The following is a 17,433-nucleotide window of genomic DNA, read 5'->3' as shown; positions in this document are numbered from 1 at the left end:
CTTAAATAGGTTTCAGTTGAGAAGGAGCAGTGAGTTATGCCAGATCAGGGACCACAAAGTGCAGATTTCTGGGCTGTACTCTGCAGAAGACCAGTCTCAACTGAAGAGATTAAGGCAGTAAAGCACATGCAGAAAGAAGGCACTGGAAGCCTGTCAACATGGACTGAAGCCCCTGCCCCAAAAAACTCAACCTGAAGATAATTCTGATCCCCACAGGAGACTGAAATGGCTTCACTAGATGACTGGCTAGCATTTGACCTACAGCATGGTGATAAAATTTTTGTTGTTAGAAATAATTATAAACTAAATACCACCCAGTGAATGTTTCCTGTTATTACAGGAATCATCTGTGCTAAATGCAAGAGAACAATTAAGAAATTAAGCCTCAGTAATAAAAACAATTCAAGATCATTTGTAAGGCACATTTATGCCATTTACCTCTAGGTAAATGCAAGTGTCTGGATTCCTTATCCAGGCAACAGAGAGGTGAGCTCTTCTCTCAACTCTCCAGGCTCCTGGAAATACCCACTTCTAAGAACAGGTCTAATGACCTCCATAAACAACAATGCTTTTTGAAGAGGAGCTTTCTCCAACAAAACATTGAAGATCACCATCTTAACTAGCACAGCTCAGAACAAAGAACAGTGTTTAAGTTTTCCATGCTGCACAATGAAACAGGGAAGGAAAAAAAGTCTTGCTCCTCGAGCAGAGGATAAGTAAGAAAAAAAGAATTATCTTCTCCGACCTATTCCTCCAGTTTCCCTATTGGCTTCACAAAAGGGGCACAGCAGGGAGAATAGTATTTCCCTGCTTCACACGTCTTGGCGAGGCAGCGTTTGCAGCTTGTCGAAGTGCTTTGAGATTCTCAGATAAAATACCGTAAATAGCATGTATTAATTTACATTTACAGATGTACAGTTAACATTCACGTTTTACATCAATACATTTTGGAGACTAAAGATTATATGGAGCAGTTCATTCTTCCCTTTCTGTTCTTATCCCTTCTGATGTCACTTAGATGAAAGCAAAAGAGAGAAAAGCCACATAAAATTGGATGTCTCAGCCTTCATGACTTGAGATGTCCTAATCCCAAAAAGCACCATCTAGACAACCTGACTGTCATCAAAAAGAAGCAAGTAACTGGTACATAGGATGCTTGTAAGATTATTAAACCAGAATATGACTCCCACAACAGCCTGAAGGGTATGTTTGGGTACACACTAGAAGGAGAAAGAGTCTGAGATTACATCTGCATGAAGAAAGGTCTCCAAGCCCTGCATTCACACTGGAGGGTGGCAGAATGAAGTGTGTGAGAAGGTGGAATCTCTTTGTGCATTCAAGCTTCTGCTGCTGCTTTAACGTCACTCCCACTGACAGAGACAATGCTACAGAAAACAACTAAATCATTTTTTCAGTAATTCCTAAATGCAGAACTTAACTGGTTTTATATTTTTTCATTTCACCAGGAAAGCACATTAGTGCTTTTCAACCAAAGGGCTGCACTACAAAGCCGTATATACAGACATTTGGTTCAGTCACGTCAACTACAAATGTCTGTCCCAAAACCAAGGTTATTCTTGGAAGAGGCACATAAATGTTTGTCCAATCTAGGACAGAAGTGTTTTTCTAAGATGTTGGTTTAGGACTTGATGACCTCACATCAATTACCTGTATGACTCTCCACACTTCAGTTACCTGCATTAATAAATCTGGGGCACAGCCTCAAGTTAAAAAATACCAACTCTAATGCTTCACACAGAGCTGTTATTTTTCACTGTGTAACATGTATGTGATCTTTGAAGACAGCTTCTATTCTTTTTCTTATTATTTTCCTCCTCTCTCCTAGATTTTCTTATTAACATCACAACAAGAGTCCTGTCAATGGAAAACAACCAGAGACAAAAAAAAAAAAAAGGTACAACTGTTTGAGTCTGTTATCCTTCGGGGTCTCTCCCTGCCAACAATTCTACATCAGCTACTGTTGGAATAGGTTTCAGTCAATCAGCTGATTCGCTTCTGCATAGGTCTTGTGACAGTCTAGATCAAGTAATTTATTTTCGAGGTGACAACTGAATCATTATGGTTCAAGCCCTGAAAGAGGAATGGGCTCAGTAACATGATAAGGACAAATCAATAACATTGATATTTAGATCCTTACACCGTGTATTGCTATTACAAGCCAAGAATATAATCATCTTCTGGGTATGGATGCACTACCTGTGTGCCAGACCTCATACTGAAACTTGAGTAGAAATAACCCAAAAGCTTAGAAATACTTAATTGTTGCCACATTTGGAAGTATTAACAGCAGAAACGTTCACGTAGCATTTAATAAATCACATACACAGCTGCTGCTTTTCCTGATACACATGAAAGGACATTGAAGGAGGAGGAAAAGTTTATCCCCATTTTACCCATTAAACAATATGTAAGTTAAAGTATAACACTCACAAAATCAACCTTGACTGGAAATCAGAGCCAGAGACAAAAAGAGCCAGGGACGTGGGTAGAGGCAGAAATCTTTTCCTGAAGCAGGGAGGTAAGTTGCTGATTTTATTGTATTCTCTAGATAGGAGCAACAATTACCTTGCTGAGGTACAGTGCTGAGGGATAAGATACCACCCCAGACAGCCATTACTGAATGAGCACCACAACCTTTCAAACACAAAGCCCTACCTACACACATTATAATCCAAGAGCAGCAGCAGGACTACCAGGCTCTCTTGTCTGCAATATCCTTTTGCATCTGCAGTCTAAATTACATTGCCTTTTGCTTTACGAGCTTATCACGTGAATTCATGTTTAATTTGATGTCCAGTGTCCCCCTGCAGAGTAACAGCATTCACAGAAAGCAATACTGTTGAAAAACTGCATGACAAGAAATCTGTTTGGCTTCCCTCTGAATATTATACCTCATTTTTAGAAAACTCACCTGAGAGAGACTGACATATTTCAAAGGAAAAAAGAAATCCTCTATTTTCAGAAGAAATAAGGGACGGTCTTGCAAGTTAAATATATAAAAATTAGTTTTGTCTAAAGTAGCAGAACAGATGGTAGAAGTTCATAAATATTTAAATGGAGACAGCATAAAAGAGTAAAGGAGTTATTGGGGATAATACACAGGGGAACATGGCTGGGAGCAAAAGTTGAATAGAAAAAGGGCAGGATAGACTAGAAGTTCTGCATTGTAGCAACTGTTGATTGGCTATGCAGAGGAAATGCAATAGAAAAGATTTTACTAAGATTTTTGTTGTAAAATGCACATACATATTATATATTAAGAATAATATGCCATTATATACAATATATACTCTGTATAGTATATATTTTAATATAGTACTTTTTACAGAGAGAGAGAAATTTGTATATAAAAAAATTACATTAGAGAACAACCACACATTGGAGATCCGCTGCTGACAAGAATTAAAAAAAACAGATACTACTGAGCAGGTAATTAGCTACTCTTTTGTTCATGGTTGTGAACCTGCCAGCGATTCCCCAACTCCTAGTCGATGTGGAACCAGCTTCAACACTCACAAGCAGCAGTGCAAGCACAGAGGGAGGAGCTGCTTTGTTCCAGCCAGCTCTGAAATACCAAGGCTATCGAGTTTTCTTCCACAGGGCATCTACTTTATCAGTATCAGAGTGGTCAGCATTAACTCAGCAAAAATAAAAAGGAATTCAAGCATCAGTTGAAGGTGGGTTATACTATTATCCTAATTTAATAGTTCTCTGACGTGTTTGTTCAATTGTGGCGCTCATTATGCAAATAAAGCAACTATATAATACTGGCAGGCCATGGAAACTGCTACACCAGTCCCTCTGTAATGAGATGGGAAACAAAACAATCCAAAAGGATACTTACTAGTTGGGTATATACACTTGTTTTAGCTTGCTTTCTGCTTCTGCTGCTTTCAATCGTTTCTTTAAAATAGAAAGAATAGAAAAAAGAAAACAGTTAGAATAACCAAGTCAACTAATACACTTATAAAAACCTCAGCAGTTCTTATGACTTTTACTGAGTGGCTACCACTAATCCGTTTTCCAACAAGAAAATATTCACCCAAAACAACTGTGGGCATCAAATGACTATGCACACAGCTCTTCAAAAAATTCAGAAATGCCAAGCTACTATTAATAAGGATAAACTTTTCACTCCCATTCACTACAATACAAATTCCTGCACTGTTCCCCCCAGAATGCTTTTTGAATTTTTTATTTCCCCTGCAGAGGAAGATCTGACACATCAGTCAGTGTTGGTTCTCCATGATAACATTCAGCAATTGGACAGTAATAGGCATAGCAATGCACCCTCTCTACGATAGTTTCTGAACAGCTGCAGCAATTCAAAGAGTTTCAAGGAAGAGTTTTGTGTTGATATTCCTGAACTTTTGAGGCATAGGTGACACAGAAGATTTTATTTAAACATTAAGAAGGCCAGGAGCTCCTTTCATAACTCAAACCTTCACCATTTAAAAAGAGAGATACTCTGAGGTTCAACTTTTCTCTTTATTACATCTGCAAAATAAATTTAGGGTGAGCCTCTGGAGGTCTCTAGTCCAACCCTCTGTTCAAAGCCAGTAACAGTGGCTTGCATAAAGCCACAACAATGTTTTCCTGGCAAACAAGAAGCATTGTGATATTCCAGACAAACAGGTTAGCTTAGCATTTGCTATGCAGCAGCCTCAAGGCACAGTCTAGGAAAATACTTGTAAAGCTGAAGTCAGTATCTTCATAGAAGCAGGCAGCACCAGAAAATGTAATAAAACCGAAGAGTGTGTCACTGAGGAAATGGACAAACATAAAAATCCTTTTTACAGGGACACCTTGGACACACGTAAAAATGATGAAGTAAATGTTTCCTGTAAGCATAAAGCCTTGACCAGGACAGTTTTGAACAACAGTTTTTCCACCTGACAGTCCGACAGCTCCTCACCAAAGCTCTCTAGGCTCCTAAAGAATTCCCTTCTTCCTGCAAATAATAGCTAACCTGTCTTAGAAATCAAAGAATTGTCAGACAACAGAGCAAGGACTGAGAAAACAGAACTTTTGAAAGTTTTCCTGGGACTACAGGTACACCTTCAGAGAGCTGCACCCTCTCTGATTGACTCCCTTCTGCTAGTGTAGGTGAGTTTCCAAGATTGCTTCTGTTAAACCTCACCTAGGACAGGAACAGCTGCCTGAAAACTGGCCTCAAGGAAATCTTAATGAAGACTTTATCAATCCTATGGACTTGGAGGAACCAATAACAAGCATTTTGCTGGCAATAAGTGATGGAACTAAAGAGTTTTCCCTTTGAATACAAACTACAAATTCAAATTGAACGTTTTCAAGCCACCCTACCTGAGCGTTTTTATGTAAGAAACAAAAGCACCCAATGAGAGGCCTCAAAAAGTGCTGGTGATAATGGTTCTCTAAACAGCTTGAGAAATCCTCCTCTACCTTCCAGAGAGACACTATACACAAAAAAACATCCTTTAACAAAATGCATGCTCAGGTGCCTTTCTGCTCAGGGACTGGAGATTGTTCCACCCACAGCCTCAACGAAAAGGAGGACTTCATGCTCCAGGCACAGACTGCTGTGGGCAGTTACATCAGCAGATGAACAGGCATAGAGCTCACAGTCTCCCCAGGAAATACATGGATATCCAACATCAGATGTTGATTAACAGCTTAAGATACTGCCTGATGAACACTGTAGGAAACCAATTTCCTTGAGATCTAAGCAAGAAATTCAGAAAACTTACACTGGCAGAGGACTACTTTTTTAAATTTCTGGGTTGTGGAAGGAAAAAGCTGCAGTTTTCTTGACAACATCTCCCAAGGGAATTACGTAGCATCATTACATTAAGACAGTTTTGGAAATATATGAATGCAAGAGCCTCATTCAAGCACACAACGTCAGCAGCAGCTGAAATATTCTACTGTCCACAATGTAAAGTCATTTGCCTTGGGTTCATGGTTAATTTAGGGTATTAAGCAGCTTTTTAGTAAACAGGTGACGAATGTTAACCTCATACCACAGATTTCCTTTGTAACTGATGACCCTGGTGTGAGCCCTGAGCTAACAACCGCCATAGATCACTGGACCTTGCAACACCCTCCTCTCCTACAGCTGCCTAGGGATCAGCACGGTGTACAACAAGCAGCACACACCCTTACTACAAATAGCATACAAGGAAAATTGAAGGTTTCCAGAAGGTACCACAATGTCCTGGATAAGAAGAGGTTTTGCACTAAGTACCTGCAGCTGTGGGCAATCGATAGACCAGATATGATGAGTTTCCTATTTCCTGACAGTGACCAATCCCAGAAGGTACAAAAGACAGGGGCCTGAGATGCAGTCATGCACAATTTCAGAATAATCCCTTCCCTGAGAGAGTGCTTTGCTAGGTCCTTTGCCAGTTATTAATTGATCTGTGCCTGAAGCATATTTACACTATAAATTCTTAATGCTGTCTGATGTAGTTATGAATGTCCTCACCCACAGGAAAAAATCCTAAACATTTGTAACTTTTTCTAGTAGTTTGGCCTAAAATAAATCTTTTCTCTTTCAGTTATTTATATACACACATCTTAAGAGGATATACTTATTTACCTCATCATATTTTCCCCATCTATAAAAGGAAGATATTACCAACTTGTCTATCCCCTGAGGACCAAGGGATTAAAGTACTAAGCCAAGTAAGTACTGTACATTCAAGTTGGTGCAAACATCTGTCCTTTATATATCCTCTCCCTAGATTTGATATCTTCCATTCTATCCATTGGGCTTGAAAGAGTTTTATAACACATGATGTATGAGAGCAAATGTTTGTGGTCACTTTCCAAAGAGGGAACCATTTATAAAGAGGAAATAACAAAAGAGAACCAGGAATGTTGGGGATACTTCAACATTCACAATGCAAGAGTTAGGTTGGTAGACAGCACAGGGATGCCTCAAACATCAAGCCTTTATTATTTTATAATAGGGAAGATAAATTGCATCTTCTGGATTTAGAGGAGAACTTTCACACTGCTTATTCTTTTACAAACCTCTGAAAATAGAAATGTTGAATAGATAAGGGGAGATGGGACAGAAAAGGGAGAAATGTTTCCAGCTGCTTGTGCTCCAGCAACACATCTCAGAACTGAGGGGTGGTACCTACAGTTTCTGGCAGTTTTGGTAAGCAAGTGACAGAGTTCCACAATGCTGCAGTTTTAACAGGAGGTGTTTGGGGATAAAATATCCTACGTATGTGGAAAAACATTTCATTCATGTTATTTCTACATTGCTACACACAGGACTTTATGAAGGCTGGTACATTAATATGTCACTCACAGCCCTCAGCTAGGTACAAAGCAGGCTCCATTTCCTTAATGAAGATGTTTCCTATCTGCATCGTGACTGTCCCAGAGCTCCCTACCTCACTGAGTCAAATGTAAGGACACTTCCACTTTCTCCAGTATCTTCCCGACACTATACATACCTTAAACTGATTTTCTCTATCTATTCCTCCTACACTTTTCTAATGGCACTTCCACATAAGAAATAGAACAGTAGAAATTCATATAATTTGACTTTCCTCTTGAAGTCACCTGCTCCTCAGACACAAATAAAATGCAAGAAGTAAAGCATATGACTCTCAGGAAGCATATGACTAATTCAAATGTGCCAACTGCATGTTAGAGTTCTTCTCAACTTATTAAAAGTTTAAAATGTTAAAGTTTTTAGGACTTCCCCTCACGATATGCAAAACAGTAGAAGCATTTACAAATACTAAAAAAAAAAAAAAAATCACCCTGGAATTCAGAACTTGGCAAGAACTCAACCTCTACCTTGAATGAAAATGCAGCCAGACATCACATCAGCTCTTAGAGCTATCAAATCACTGAGGGAAGCCAACAAACAGCAGATAAGTTGGTCAATGCCATTTCAAATCTTTCTGAGCCAGAAATACATGATCTTGTGAACTGACACAGGAAATCTGTCCCAAGAAAAAAATGCCTTCAAAGGAGACCCAGGATACTGAATTTGGAATGCATCATTCTCGTCTTCTTCAGAACAACTCTGGAAGGGTGTCTTTGACAGGACAGCTCTTGGGATCACTCTGGATGGGCTTTCAGGAGCCTACATTAAACCACAAATTCAGTGTTGACATTGCAGTAGAATTACTCCTTTTAGCAGTTCTGTTCTTGGAGGGTCAGTCCTTCGATTGAAACGACTGAACTCCTAATTATGCTGGTAATCTTCAAAAGCATGGGGTATAGCTAAAGTTAAATAAAAATTACTGGGTAAGAGATCCAAGTGCAGTCAATTCTTCCAAGAGAAGTCAATTTGCACGTATCTCAATCACAGTGTCCTACTCACAAGGCAAGGAAGTGCTGCATTAAGCCTTTCCATCTGAGGTACACCAAGCATGAGTACACTTCATTGTTCAGTTCTCAGAAAGGGCCTTCTGTTGAAGGCAACTCAAGATGTCCCTTCCTCAATGGCAAGAAACAGACAGATTCTACTTGAGGATTATAGCAGTGCTTTCTCGTGCCAAGAAACCGTCAAGGGAAACAGAAAAGGATGTGAACAGCTCCCAGCTAATTGTTCCTTTTTCATCCAAGCAGGCAATTGGTTGGTGAGAAAAATTTTTATTCCTGTGTTTTGTAACTCACAGAAACAGTTTAAATGGACTTTTAGGGTTCATTCAGACAAAGATTCTACAAGAATAAGCAAGTTATCAATACTTTTATTAAAGACAATAACATACAGACTTGAAATATAATTTAATCATCTTCTTGGAAAGAGGGAAGTGTAACAACCTAGGATACACACTTTTCATATCCTTACTTTGCATATTTTCAATATCTTATGTACACAAATGCTATTAGCCCCCAAACCATTCCTTGGTAATAGACCAAGGAAAGATTCTGCACAGATCAAACACTATGAAGAAACAGATGGAATAAGTGGCAACAGATGTGCTCTGCCAAAGACTTTGCACTCATCAAGTAGAATATAAATGTAATACACCATTATTTCAACTTCAACTTCCTATGCTTTCTTTGTGGTTACATATTGATAGCCCTCTCAACTTTTTATAAATGTTTCATGGTATTTATTTGCTTGTACAAGCCAGGAATTTGAGATGAGGTCTTCAGCTCAGTTCAGATTTAACTGATGTGATATCTCTGCACTGTAACTTCAGCCAGTTCAGCTTATACTCCCTCATACTGTCTCCTAAGTGCAGAGTCTCTAACCGGAAGTTTTCCCCAAATCCCACTCCCTGGTAGACTCCTGGGCAGCACATGTAAGGTACCATATAACCATGATAAAAAACTCAGTGCACAGGAATAAAGCAAAACAGCATAAGAAAATGTAAGTTTGCTGGCTCTTTTTAATTGCTGCAAGAACAAATAATCAAAGTATTTTGCACAACTTCTGCAGTTTTCCCTATGTAATAACAAACTTTATGAAAATGGAGAAAGAAATGGGGAAGGAAAGACCATGCCTTCAGTTCTCCAGAACCATTTTCCCCATCACACCAGTTTCCATCACCATCCCACTTTCCTACCACCCATTTCCTTGCCAGAAGGAAAAACTTCAATCAAAGAATGAACTTGAGAAAATATTGGAATGAGGGTGCCATTAATATTTTTATTAAAAGTCTTTTTTTGGTATCAGTTATGTTTCTTGTATAGAGGACCCCTCTATAATTTAAACAGTGTCCTGAATAGAAAGAAAATTGTAAAAATCACATTACAGATCAAGGTGCTTAAATATTAGCACATGGCAAACGTTGGTCAATGCCTCAGGCATCTTGTTTTTACCCCAGGCTGAATTTCCAAGGAAGCATGTTAAGGCAAGGTATTTTCATTAACTCCACTTTTTCTAATACTTCAAATAGATGCCTCAGCTTAAGACTGATGATCATAATGAAAACTCCATTCTAAATTTCTCCCTTCCTTTACTTGATTTTCCTATTAAATATTGTAAGTAGTTTTCAGCAACTGACACTCTGCAACATTTTGCATGTTGCTTGCATTGCGCTTGCTTTATTTCAGGGACCAACCAGCCTTCATATTTAAACACGCAGAGATAAAAACGATTGTAAACAGCAGTCAGAGTTGATTCTCAAGTATAACGAGTCTGGGAATTTGAGCCATCAACACTTCCCAGACACACACTTCACTTGCAGAGCTTACATGGGGGAACCTCATGCATCTGCCACCAAAGTCACTGGCAGGCAGCAGTGGGGAATCGGCGTGGGTGCCTCTTGTACAGCAGCTGACCCCCCCAAAAAAAAAGTCAGTGAAGTTAACGCTGGCCTTGAACTGTACAGGCAGAAAGTAACTGCGTTGCCTTCCTCTGCTGAATTCCTAAGCAGACACTGGAAAGCTCCAAACAAAGAGGGTAGCAGCAAACACAACAAGGATGTACTTCTGCCACTGCTACCTGTTTGTATCTACAGAGCAGCTGATGAGTTTGGTGACAAGAGATTGTTCCAGTCATAACAGAACGCACCTAATGGAAAGGCTGAACCCCAAGAGGGAGAATAAAGTAACAAGGCTCAGCTTCACAGGCAAGAAAAACAACTTGGGTGAGAATGAAAGAGGTGATTCTGACTCTCTTACCTGCTGAACATATCTGTCTGTAGTTTTCCACATATAGTAATATTCTATTATGCTTGTTAAGGACTTCCATGGGAGCTAGGGACAAAAAGGAAAAGCAGCAGTCATTGAAGGGAGCTGGCACAGACTCACAAATTCACAGGATTCCTCTGACCGACAGTTTGTAGCAGAATCTTGCAACTAGTAACCCTCCTCACAACAAAAAGAGAAGTCAGTGTCTGAATCTCCCAAGGACATTAGATGCACATGGGACACACGTTAAATTAAATGCCCTTTCAAAAAAAGTTTTCAGTGTAGAAGTGGAACTGGTTACAGGTAAATCTTCATGCTGCAGTGGCTCCACAGTAAACCATTCAAGAGAGGCACAATGTGGAAGGGAGCCCCACAGGCTCAGACCCTGAGAAGGAGAGACTGAAGCAAGAGCCACAACTACAGTATCCCAGTTCTGATTTGCTTGGCTTCAATGGAGCTGGCCTATTAAAGAAAAACCAAAAAAACACCAAAACACAAAACCAAAACAAACTGCTAACAGAATCGTGCTCCACCAGCTCTGTTCTCTGCATGAGAAGCATGAGGATTTCAGCAGGATCAGAGAGTGTTGTGCTGTTCTCAAGTCCCTCTGTCTAAAAGATCAGAGCATTGGACAAGCAACACTGAAACTACTTGTTGTGGTCCAGAGGACTCAATCAGTGACACAGTGAAACTTGGCTCTCCTTACAGTGCCCCATTCAATCCACAGGTTGAGCACCTAGCATGGAGCTTTGGCCAAACTACAGGACACTTCCCTTGGATGTCCAGGATTCCTTTTGAAAACTTTCAAAGGCCCTTTCTGAAATCACATTGTAAGAGTGACTACATTTTCATGTTTCAGAAGGCCCAGTACTTACTCTCCTTCAAACACAAATTAATCTAGAGCAGCTCGGCTGTCACAACACTTTCCTAAATCCTCCCTCAGCTGTAGTGGAGCAGATGATTCTAAATTAACGTCTCTAAAGGAAAAGCAATCATCTGTGATTTGAAATTCTGCCTGTACAACAGGCTGTCATCAGTATGAGGTCTGCCTTTCCCCACTTTACAGCAAGACACATGCTCTAGTTCAAAGCCCTCTTCTTCAACACGAGGAAAAACAACACAGTTTAGACAAGCTGAAAACCAGCTCTGTCACTGATCAGAACCGGTCACCACAGGGGTCCTTGTTTTATATACTTACAAAATCTTGCTGAATGTCAGTGAAATCTTTTCCATATTTTTCTAGTGCTTCCTCAAAGAGGTTTGCCTCTGAAGCAGACCACTCCTCCATCTCATCTCTGCACAGGACCGGCCCACCTTGTGGCACAAGCGCAGAGATTGCCTTGGAAATGTCATAGACATTTTTGTGCAAAGTGTCCATAGCATGGAACTACACGGTTGAAAAGGAGAAAGAGAAATGTAAGGACATGCATCTGGAGTTGGGGGGGGAGGAAATGCTTAACAGTGAAACAGCAATGACAAATGCTGGACCAAGATTTGAGGGGGCTGTATTCTATACCCAAAACAAAGTCAGTAAAAACTGTTCCAACCTCAGACTCACTGCAATTGTCAGTGTACAAGTCTAACATTCACTAGCAATAGCAGGGTGTGTGAAATACAAGCCCTTGTGTATCAGTAATTCCTACTCAGCACCACCACTGCAGCAGTACTGTTAGTCAGGGATAGATCCACTCCCCCAAAGACTGAGCAGCCCTGTTAACTACCATTCCACATATGGGGTATAAATGTAGAAGTCCAAGGGCATGTTTTCTCATAGACTGGGCCATGTGCCTTCTTCATCAAACGATCCACAGAAGTTGCATATATGAAAAATAAGAGCAGCAACACACACATATGGTTCCCCCCAAAGGCCAGAAACCCTAAAAAAGATTTAAGTTGCACATCACAGCTGAGTAGGGAAAAAGAATGACTCTCAGGAGCAACTACTCCTCAGAAAGCTAAGCTATGGCTGTTTGCAACTTGTGATTTGCAAGGGCTGAGAACACTCTGCAAGGGAGGAATTGGAATTAGTAAATGCATAAAAGTTCAAGTTTTCCCTTTCCTTGATCTACTCAGCAACAGTTACGATTTTAAAATGTTAACAATAACACCACTCCTCAGGTATTCTAAAATGGAACTCAAAGAGAACAACTGGATCCCCTGACATTTCTTATCTGACCACAAGCTTTTCCCCTAGACAATCTTGCCATAGGATGCCAGTGACAGTCTGGTGTTGGGGAAATGATGAGGAGTGGCAGTCTGGCACTGTAACATTACAGACAGGCAGACAATCATTTGCATTTTTCTCAAGGCAGCTACCAAGTCCATGTAAGACATGGGCTGTAAAGCATGTCATCAGAGTATTTTAATAAAACTAAAACACAACAACAAAAAATATCTCATAGAACTATCCATGATGGATCATAGGAGGCCCAAGGCCAGAAAAAGTTACTTCATCTGTAACTAAAGGATTCCTTTACAAAGAGAGGGTCTGCTTCACAGCAGGCCACAATTACAATCCATCTGCCCCTCTCTCTTTGCCAACTGTTGTTGCTGAGGTGAATATTTTGCATCTCTCACAGACTTAAGGTTCTCTTAAAAAAAAAAAAAATCTCACCAGCGTGATGTCCCTGGAGGCCGCTGCAGCACTCATGTGCAAACTTGGCTGTCTGACAGAACTGCTGCAATCCAGCGCTCGGGCAAACGTACCAACAGACCTGAAAGGAATTAAACACAGCATTAACTCTGCATGCAAGCCCAGCACAAATATAAACACCCCACCAACACTTTCTGAGATGAGCAGACTCCATTTCTCAGTTACAAGAGGATGTGATTCGGTGCTCATTCTGAGCCAGAGACCGTTCTCTTCAGATGTGGTTTGTTATTATCAACACTTTACTTAGTTCGTATGACCAAAGAGGCTTAGGCACAGGAGAGGAAACAAAGACTGAGGGATGACCAACAGGGAGTTTTGACCTGCTCTCTTATCTCTCAATAGACTCAAGCTATAAAAGGAACTGAGCACAAGCAAGCTTTATGAATGGCAATAGTCTCTTCCCCAATCACATGAGCAGTGCTGCATTGCCCGAAGGTATAGAGACAGATGCCGAGACCATACAGGGAAAATGCAGTAATGCAAACATTTTTCTAAAGGCTTCAGTGACATTAAAAGCAATATTTATTTTACAACTTATTACGTAATGTTTATTATAAAGCCTGCATAGAAACACAGCTATTCTCAAATACTTCACAATACCAGTTATTTCTGCATCTGAGGCTACAATCCCCATGCTCTTCATCTTATTCCTAAAGAAATTAGTTGGAGGAACCTTTAACATAAACATTGGTTCTCGAAATTCCTACTCCCCTGCCTGCTTGCTACATCATGTGGGTGAAACACTTGTCCTTCTGCACAAGGGAACTGGAGCTCAACTCCTCTGAGCAACTGCAACAACAAAAAAAGGTGGGTCAGGATTTTCCCCCCTCCACTCAAATCACTTCCCAAAACTAGCTGAGCCCACAGACGAACACACTAGAGCCAAGCAGTGCAGGAGTAGGAAAGGTAAATGTTTAAGCACTAGTTGTCATCGAACATCTAATTTTGGCCAGAATCCAAACCAGCCTCCCCCATCCAAGTGTCTGTGGCGATTCACACTTCGCCCTCTCCTCAGCCTCTCAGTCACTATCCCCATCCCTGCTTCACAACTCCCCCATCCTCAGCTTCAGCTGAACTGATACTTTTGTGTGTGTGTGTGAACTAATTATAAACTGGAATGCTTTGCTGATTCCGGACAGAGGCAATTTTTTCAGTGCTTCTCATTACAGTGGCTGTACTGGCAAACCCAGTGGGTAGTACTGAACAGACAGAGAGAACCACTACAACCAGCTTTGCCACCAGAAGCCTACATAAGCTGGAAATCCCCATCACAAAGGAGCTCTACAGTCACTCCAAACCAACCCACAAGAAAACACAAGAGGGGGGAAAAAGAAAGAACCTGACAGATCCAGGGTTCATCCAAAAAGGCTTAACTCTGTTTACCAGGTCTAAAGCCCTTGGCTGCAGCAGGCACCTAAACCACACAGAATGTGAAGTGTGTTACTTTTTTTATTTTTTTCTCCAAATTATTCAGTCACCAGTTGCTATGATGGCCTAAAATTTAATATAGTCTTCAGTTATATAAACGTGTAACAACGAATTAGTTCAAGAACCTTTTAAAAAGGAAAAGTTGATCCACAAAGATTAATTTGGATTTAAATAAAAACACCACCAGTACAGATTTGCGGAGTTGTACTTTACTGTGCCTACCTTTTCGAATCTGTGCCTTAGCAAGCGTCCTTGCTCCATCAAAAGCATTCACTAGAATTCTTAGCAAACTGTTAATGGATGTTAAAATGTCACTGGATTTGAAAAAGGCAGAAAATGGACAGAGCAAACAACTGCCAAGAATTTAGCTCACTAAGTCTTCTGCCTGCTGGCCAAAGCATTTGAAAAAACCTCACCAATTTCAGGATCGCTTTTACATGCCATTTTCTCTTCCTTAATGAAACTGATTAAGTTGTAAATCTGAAAAGCTGTTCCTAAAGTCATGCAATTCCCAGGCAGGTATGTAAAATGTCCGTCTTTCAAAATGGAGTGAGTGAATCAAGCAACCAAAACCAGCATTCATACTAAAAAAGGAAAAAGAACTTAAAGTCCCTGGAAGAGTTACTAACATTTACTTCTCCAAAAGAGAGGTAAAAGCTTCTTACCGTGCTACCACCAGGAACTGGTCTATCTGCTTGTCTACTAGTGGGTTAAAGGCTTCCCAAACTTTTGTTTCAAGTTTTGACTGATCTCTTCCATCATCCTCACCTGGTTGAAAAAAAACAAATCAGAAATGCTTAGCAGGGTTCTTTCAAAATCAAAGTAGTTTCTAGATTATTTGTTTATCTCACCATAATGACACTCTTAGCCCATCTCAGTTAATCTGCCTGACAGGCCGCTGTGAAAATTGTATTCACTTATTTGTACGTGACAATTTCATCTTGACAGACACAGCAACACAGCTCGTCTGAATCAGGCAATCAGATTTTCAAAAACTGGTTTCAAAGGACATGTCATGGTGAACAGTACATTCTTCTCCAAACTAGACAGTTTCTTAACAGTTTCTTTCCTCGGCTCGTCTCTCTTCCTCCTTTATCTTACAGCAGTTTCAGGAAAACAGACTCACTCCCAGCTGCTCTGAGCAGGCAAAAAGTAACTGGTTCAACCTACATCAGCTGCTTTCTAAGGGGTAAGTCATGGCATCAGACACTCTTGTTTTTATTTTCCCAACTCTAAACAAACCAAAACACCCTGGAAAAACACAGGAGAAACTTTTTTTCCTCTTTTTTCTGTTCCTTTTAAAACATCTGGAGATTATCCTTCTCTGAAGCCCCATGTTGGCCGACTGAGGGAAGAGGATTCCTTTCAAATTAGTTCACCCTCACTTAGGAGGCTTGCCCAGCTGTTGAATAAATACCAGTTTCACAGACAAATTAAACAAGAGCCCTGACCCATTTGTTTGCCTGTTCTAGCATGAGACTAACAATACCAGCAAAGCTCCTAAGCAGAGCAGAGGCATCTCACTGCCTTCACATCTTGGCCTATTCAGTCTGGACAGGGCCTTTCCAACATGGGTCACAGCCCTCGGTCTCTCAGGAGACCTTTCCCCATGGATTGCAAGGGGCTCAGGAAAGAACAGTTGGGTGCCAACACTCTCCATCCCTCTCAGTTTCTCCACCCACTTTTGGATCTGTAGGGTGGTGATCTTTTGGACTTGTCTGTGCAGAGACAAATCTAAAGTTAGTTACTATTTGGTAACTACCACTGGTTATTGCTACTGCTCCCTCTCCCTTGGGCCAGGGTCCTTGTGGTGCTACGCTCCATGACACAGTGGGGGCAGGCTGAGGTCTCACCACACACTCCAGCCAGCAAATTCTTCCCTCTGCCTGTTCTGCAGGTGAGAAATCTAGGCTGGCAGCCAACACTGGGAATGGGAGAGGGCTCCAGGGAAAAGGCACCCGGCAATAATGGGCAGATTGATGAGGGCAGACAGCATTTAATTGGCAGTAATTTGGGAGGGGCTCTCACAGGGAAGTGAGTCTTGATTAAAAACACAAAAGGCTTTTACAGACACGATGGAAATTTGTGCTTCCCATGGAAATTCTGAAATCTCCTAATAAAAAGAGTGCAAACTCTGAGAGCGCCCATTAATTCAATTTATTTCAACAACATTTATGATTTGGACAAATGCCCATTTAAAGACCAGTTTGAAACAGAACTAATTGCCTTCAGTGGCCAACAGCCTCAACAAACCCAGCCATCCTTGTCCACATGGCCTGGCAGTGGGAATCTCTACCTCCCACACCTTGGCAGGCTGCACACTTACAAGTGGCCACATTCAATGTGGACTCTTGACAATTTAAATAAATTACAGAAATTACCCTCTTTTAGTAAGTCTGTTATATCTGCCTGGTATCGGTTTCCAACTCGAATCTCTCCTTTATCAGCAAGCAGAGTCTTTTGTTGAGGATCATATACTAGTGAATAAAAGAAGAAATCCTAAAAAATAAAACAAAAGCAAAAAGGTAAACAGCGTTATTAGCTTTTATTTTCAGCTTTACATACATACTACCAAGCTTTTACGTTTAAAGTTTGGTTTTAGTACCTATATAGAGATTTTAAAATTGGGTGAACAAACAGTAAATGAACCACCAGTTTTAAAGCCAAATGCTGCCATTTTCTTCTACATTGGAAGTGTAACAGCTCTCCTCAACAGCAGCCCTTCCCTTAACACACAG

At 40.6% G+C, this 17,433-nt stretch overlaps 1 protein-coding gene across 5 annotated transcripts in view; it reads right to left on the bottom strand.

Annotated features, from left to right (window-relative positions):
• Window positions 1–17,433, bottom strand: part of MTA1 (metastasis associated 1) — a 76,412-nt gene that overhangs the window by 28,176 nt on the left and 30,803 nt on the right. For all 5 annotated transcript variants that reach the window (XR_003572651.1, XM_027896566.1, XM_027896570.1 and 2 more), the window contains exons 6-11: window positions 17,077–17,194; window positions 15,361–15,463; window positions 13,229–13,328; window positions 11,813–12,001; window positions 10,606–10,680; window positions 3,866–3,924 (exon numbers count right to left, since the gene is read on the bottom strand). Coding sequence is in view for 4 of the 5 variants with exons in the window: in XM_027896566.1 (XP_027752367.1) it covers window positions 3,866–3,924; window positions 10,606–10,680; window positions 11,813–12,001; window positions 13,229–13,328; window positions 15,361–15,463; window positions 17,077–17,194 (644 nt within the window). In the remaining variant the exon portion in view is untranslated. The remainder of the gene's footprint in view (window positions 1–3,865; window positions 3,925–10,605; window positions 10,681–11,812; window positions 12,002–13,228; window positions 13,329–15,360; window positions 15,464–17,076; window positions 17,195–17,433) is intronic.

This window comes from Empidonax traillii, unplaced genomic scaffold (assembly GCF_003031625.1).
Source record: "Empidonax traillii isolate 1590-97213 ecotype Southwest subspecies unplaced genomic scaffold, ASM303162v1 scaffold502:size815047, whole genome shotgun sequence".
Lineage (NCBI taxonomy): Eukaryota > Metazoa > Chordata > Aves > Passeriformes > Tyrannidae > Empidonax > Empidonax traillii.
The sequence above is the reverse complement of the archived record's forward strand: the minus strand, read 5'-3'. Positions and strand labels throughout refer to the sequence as shown.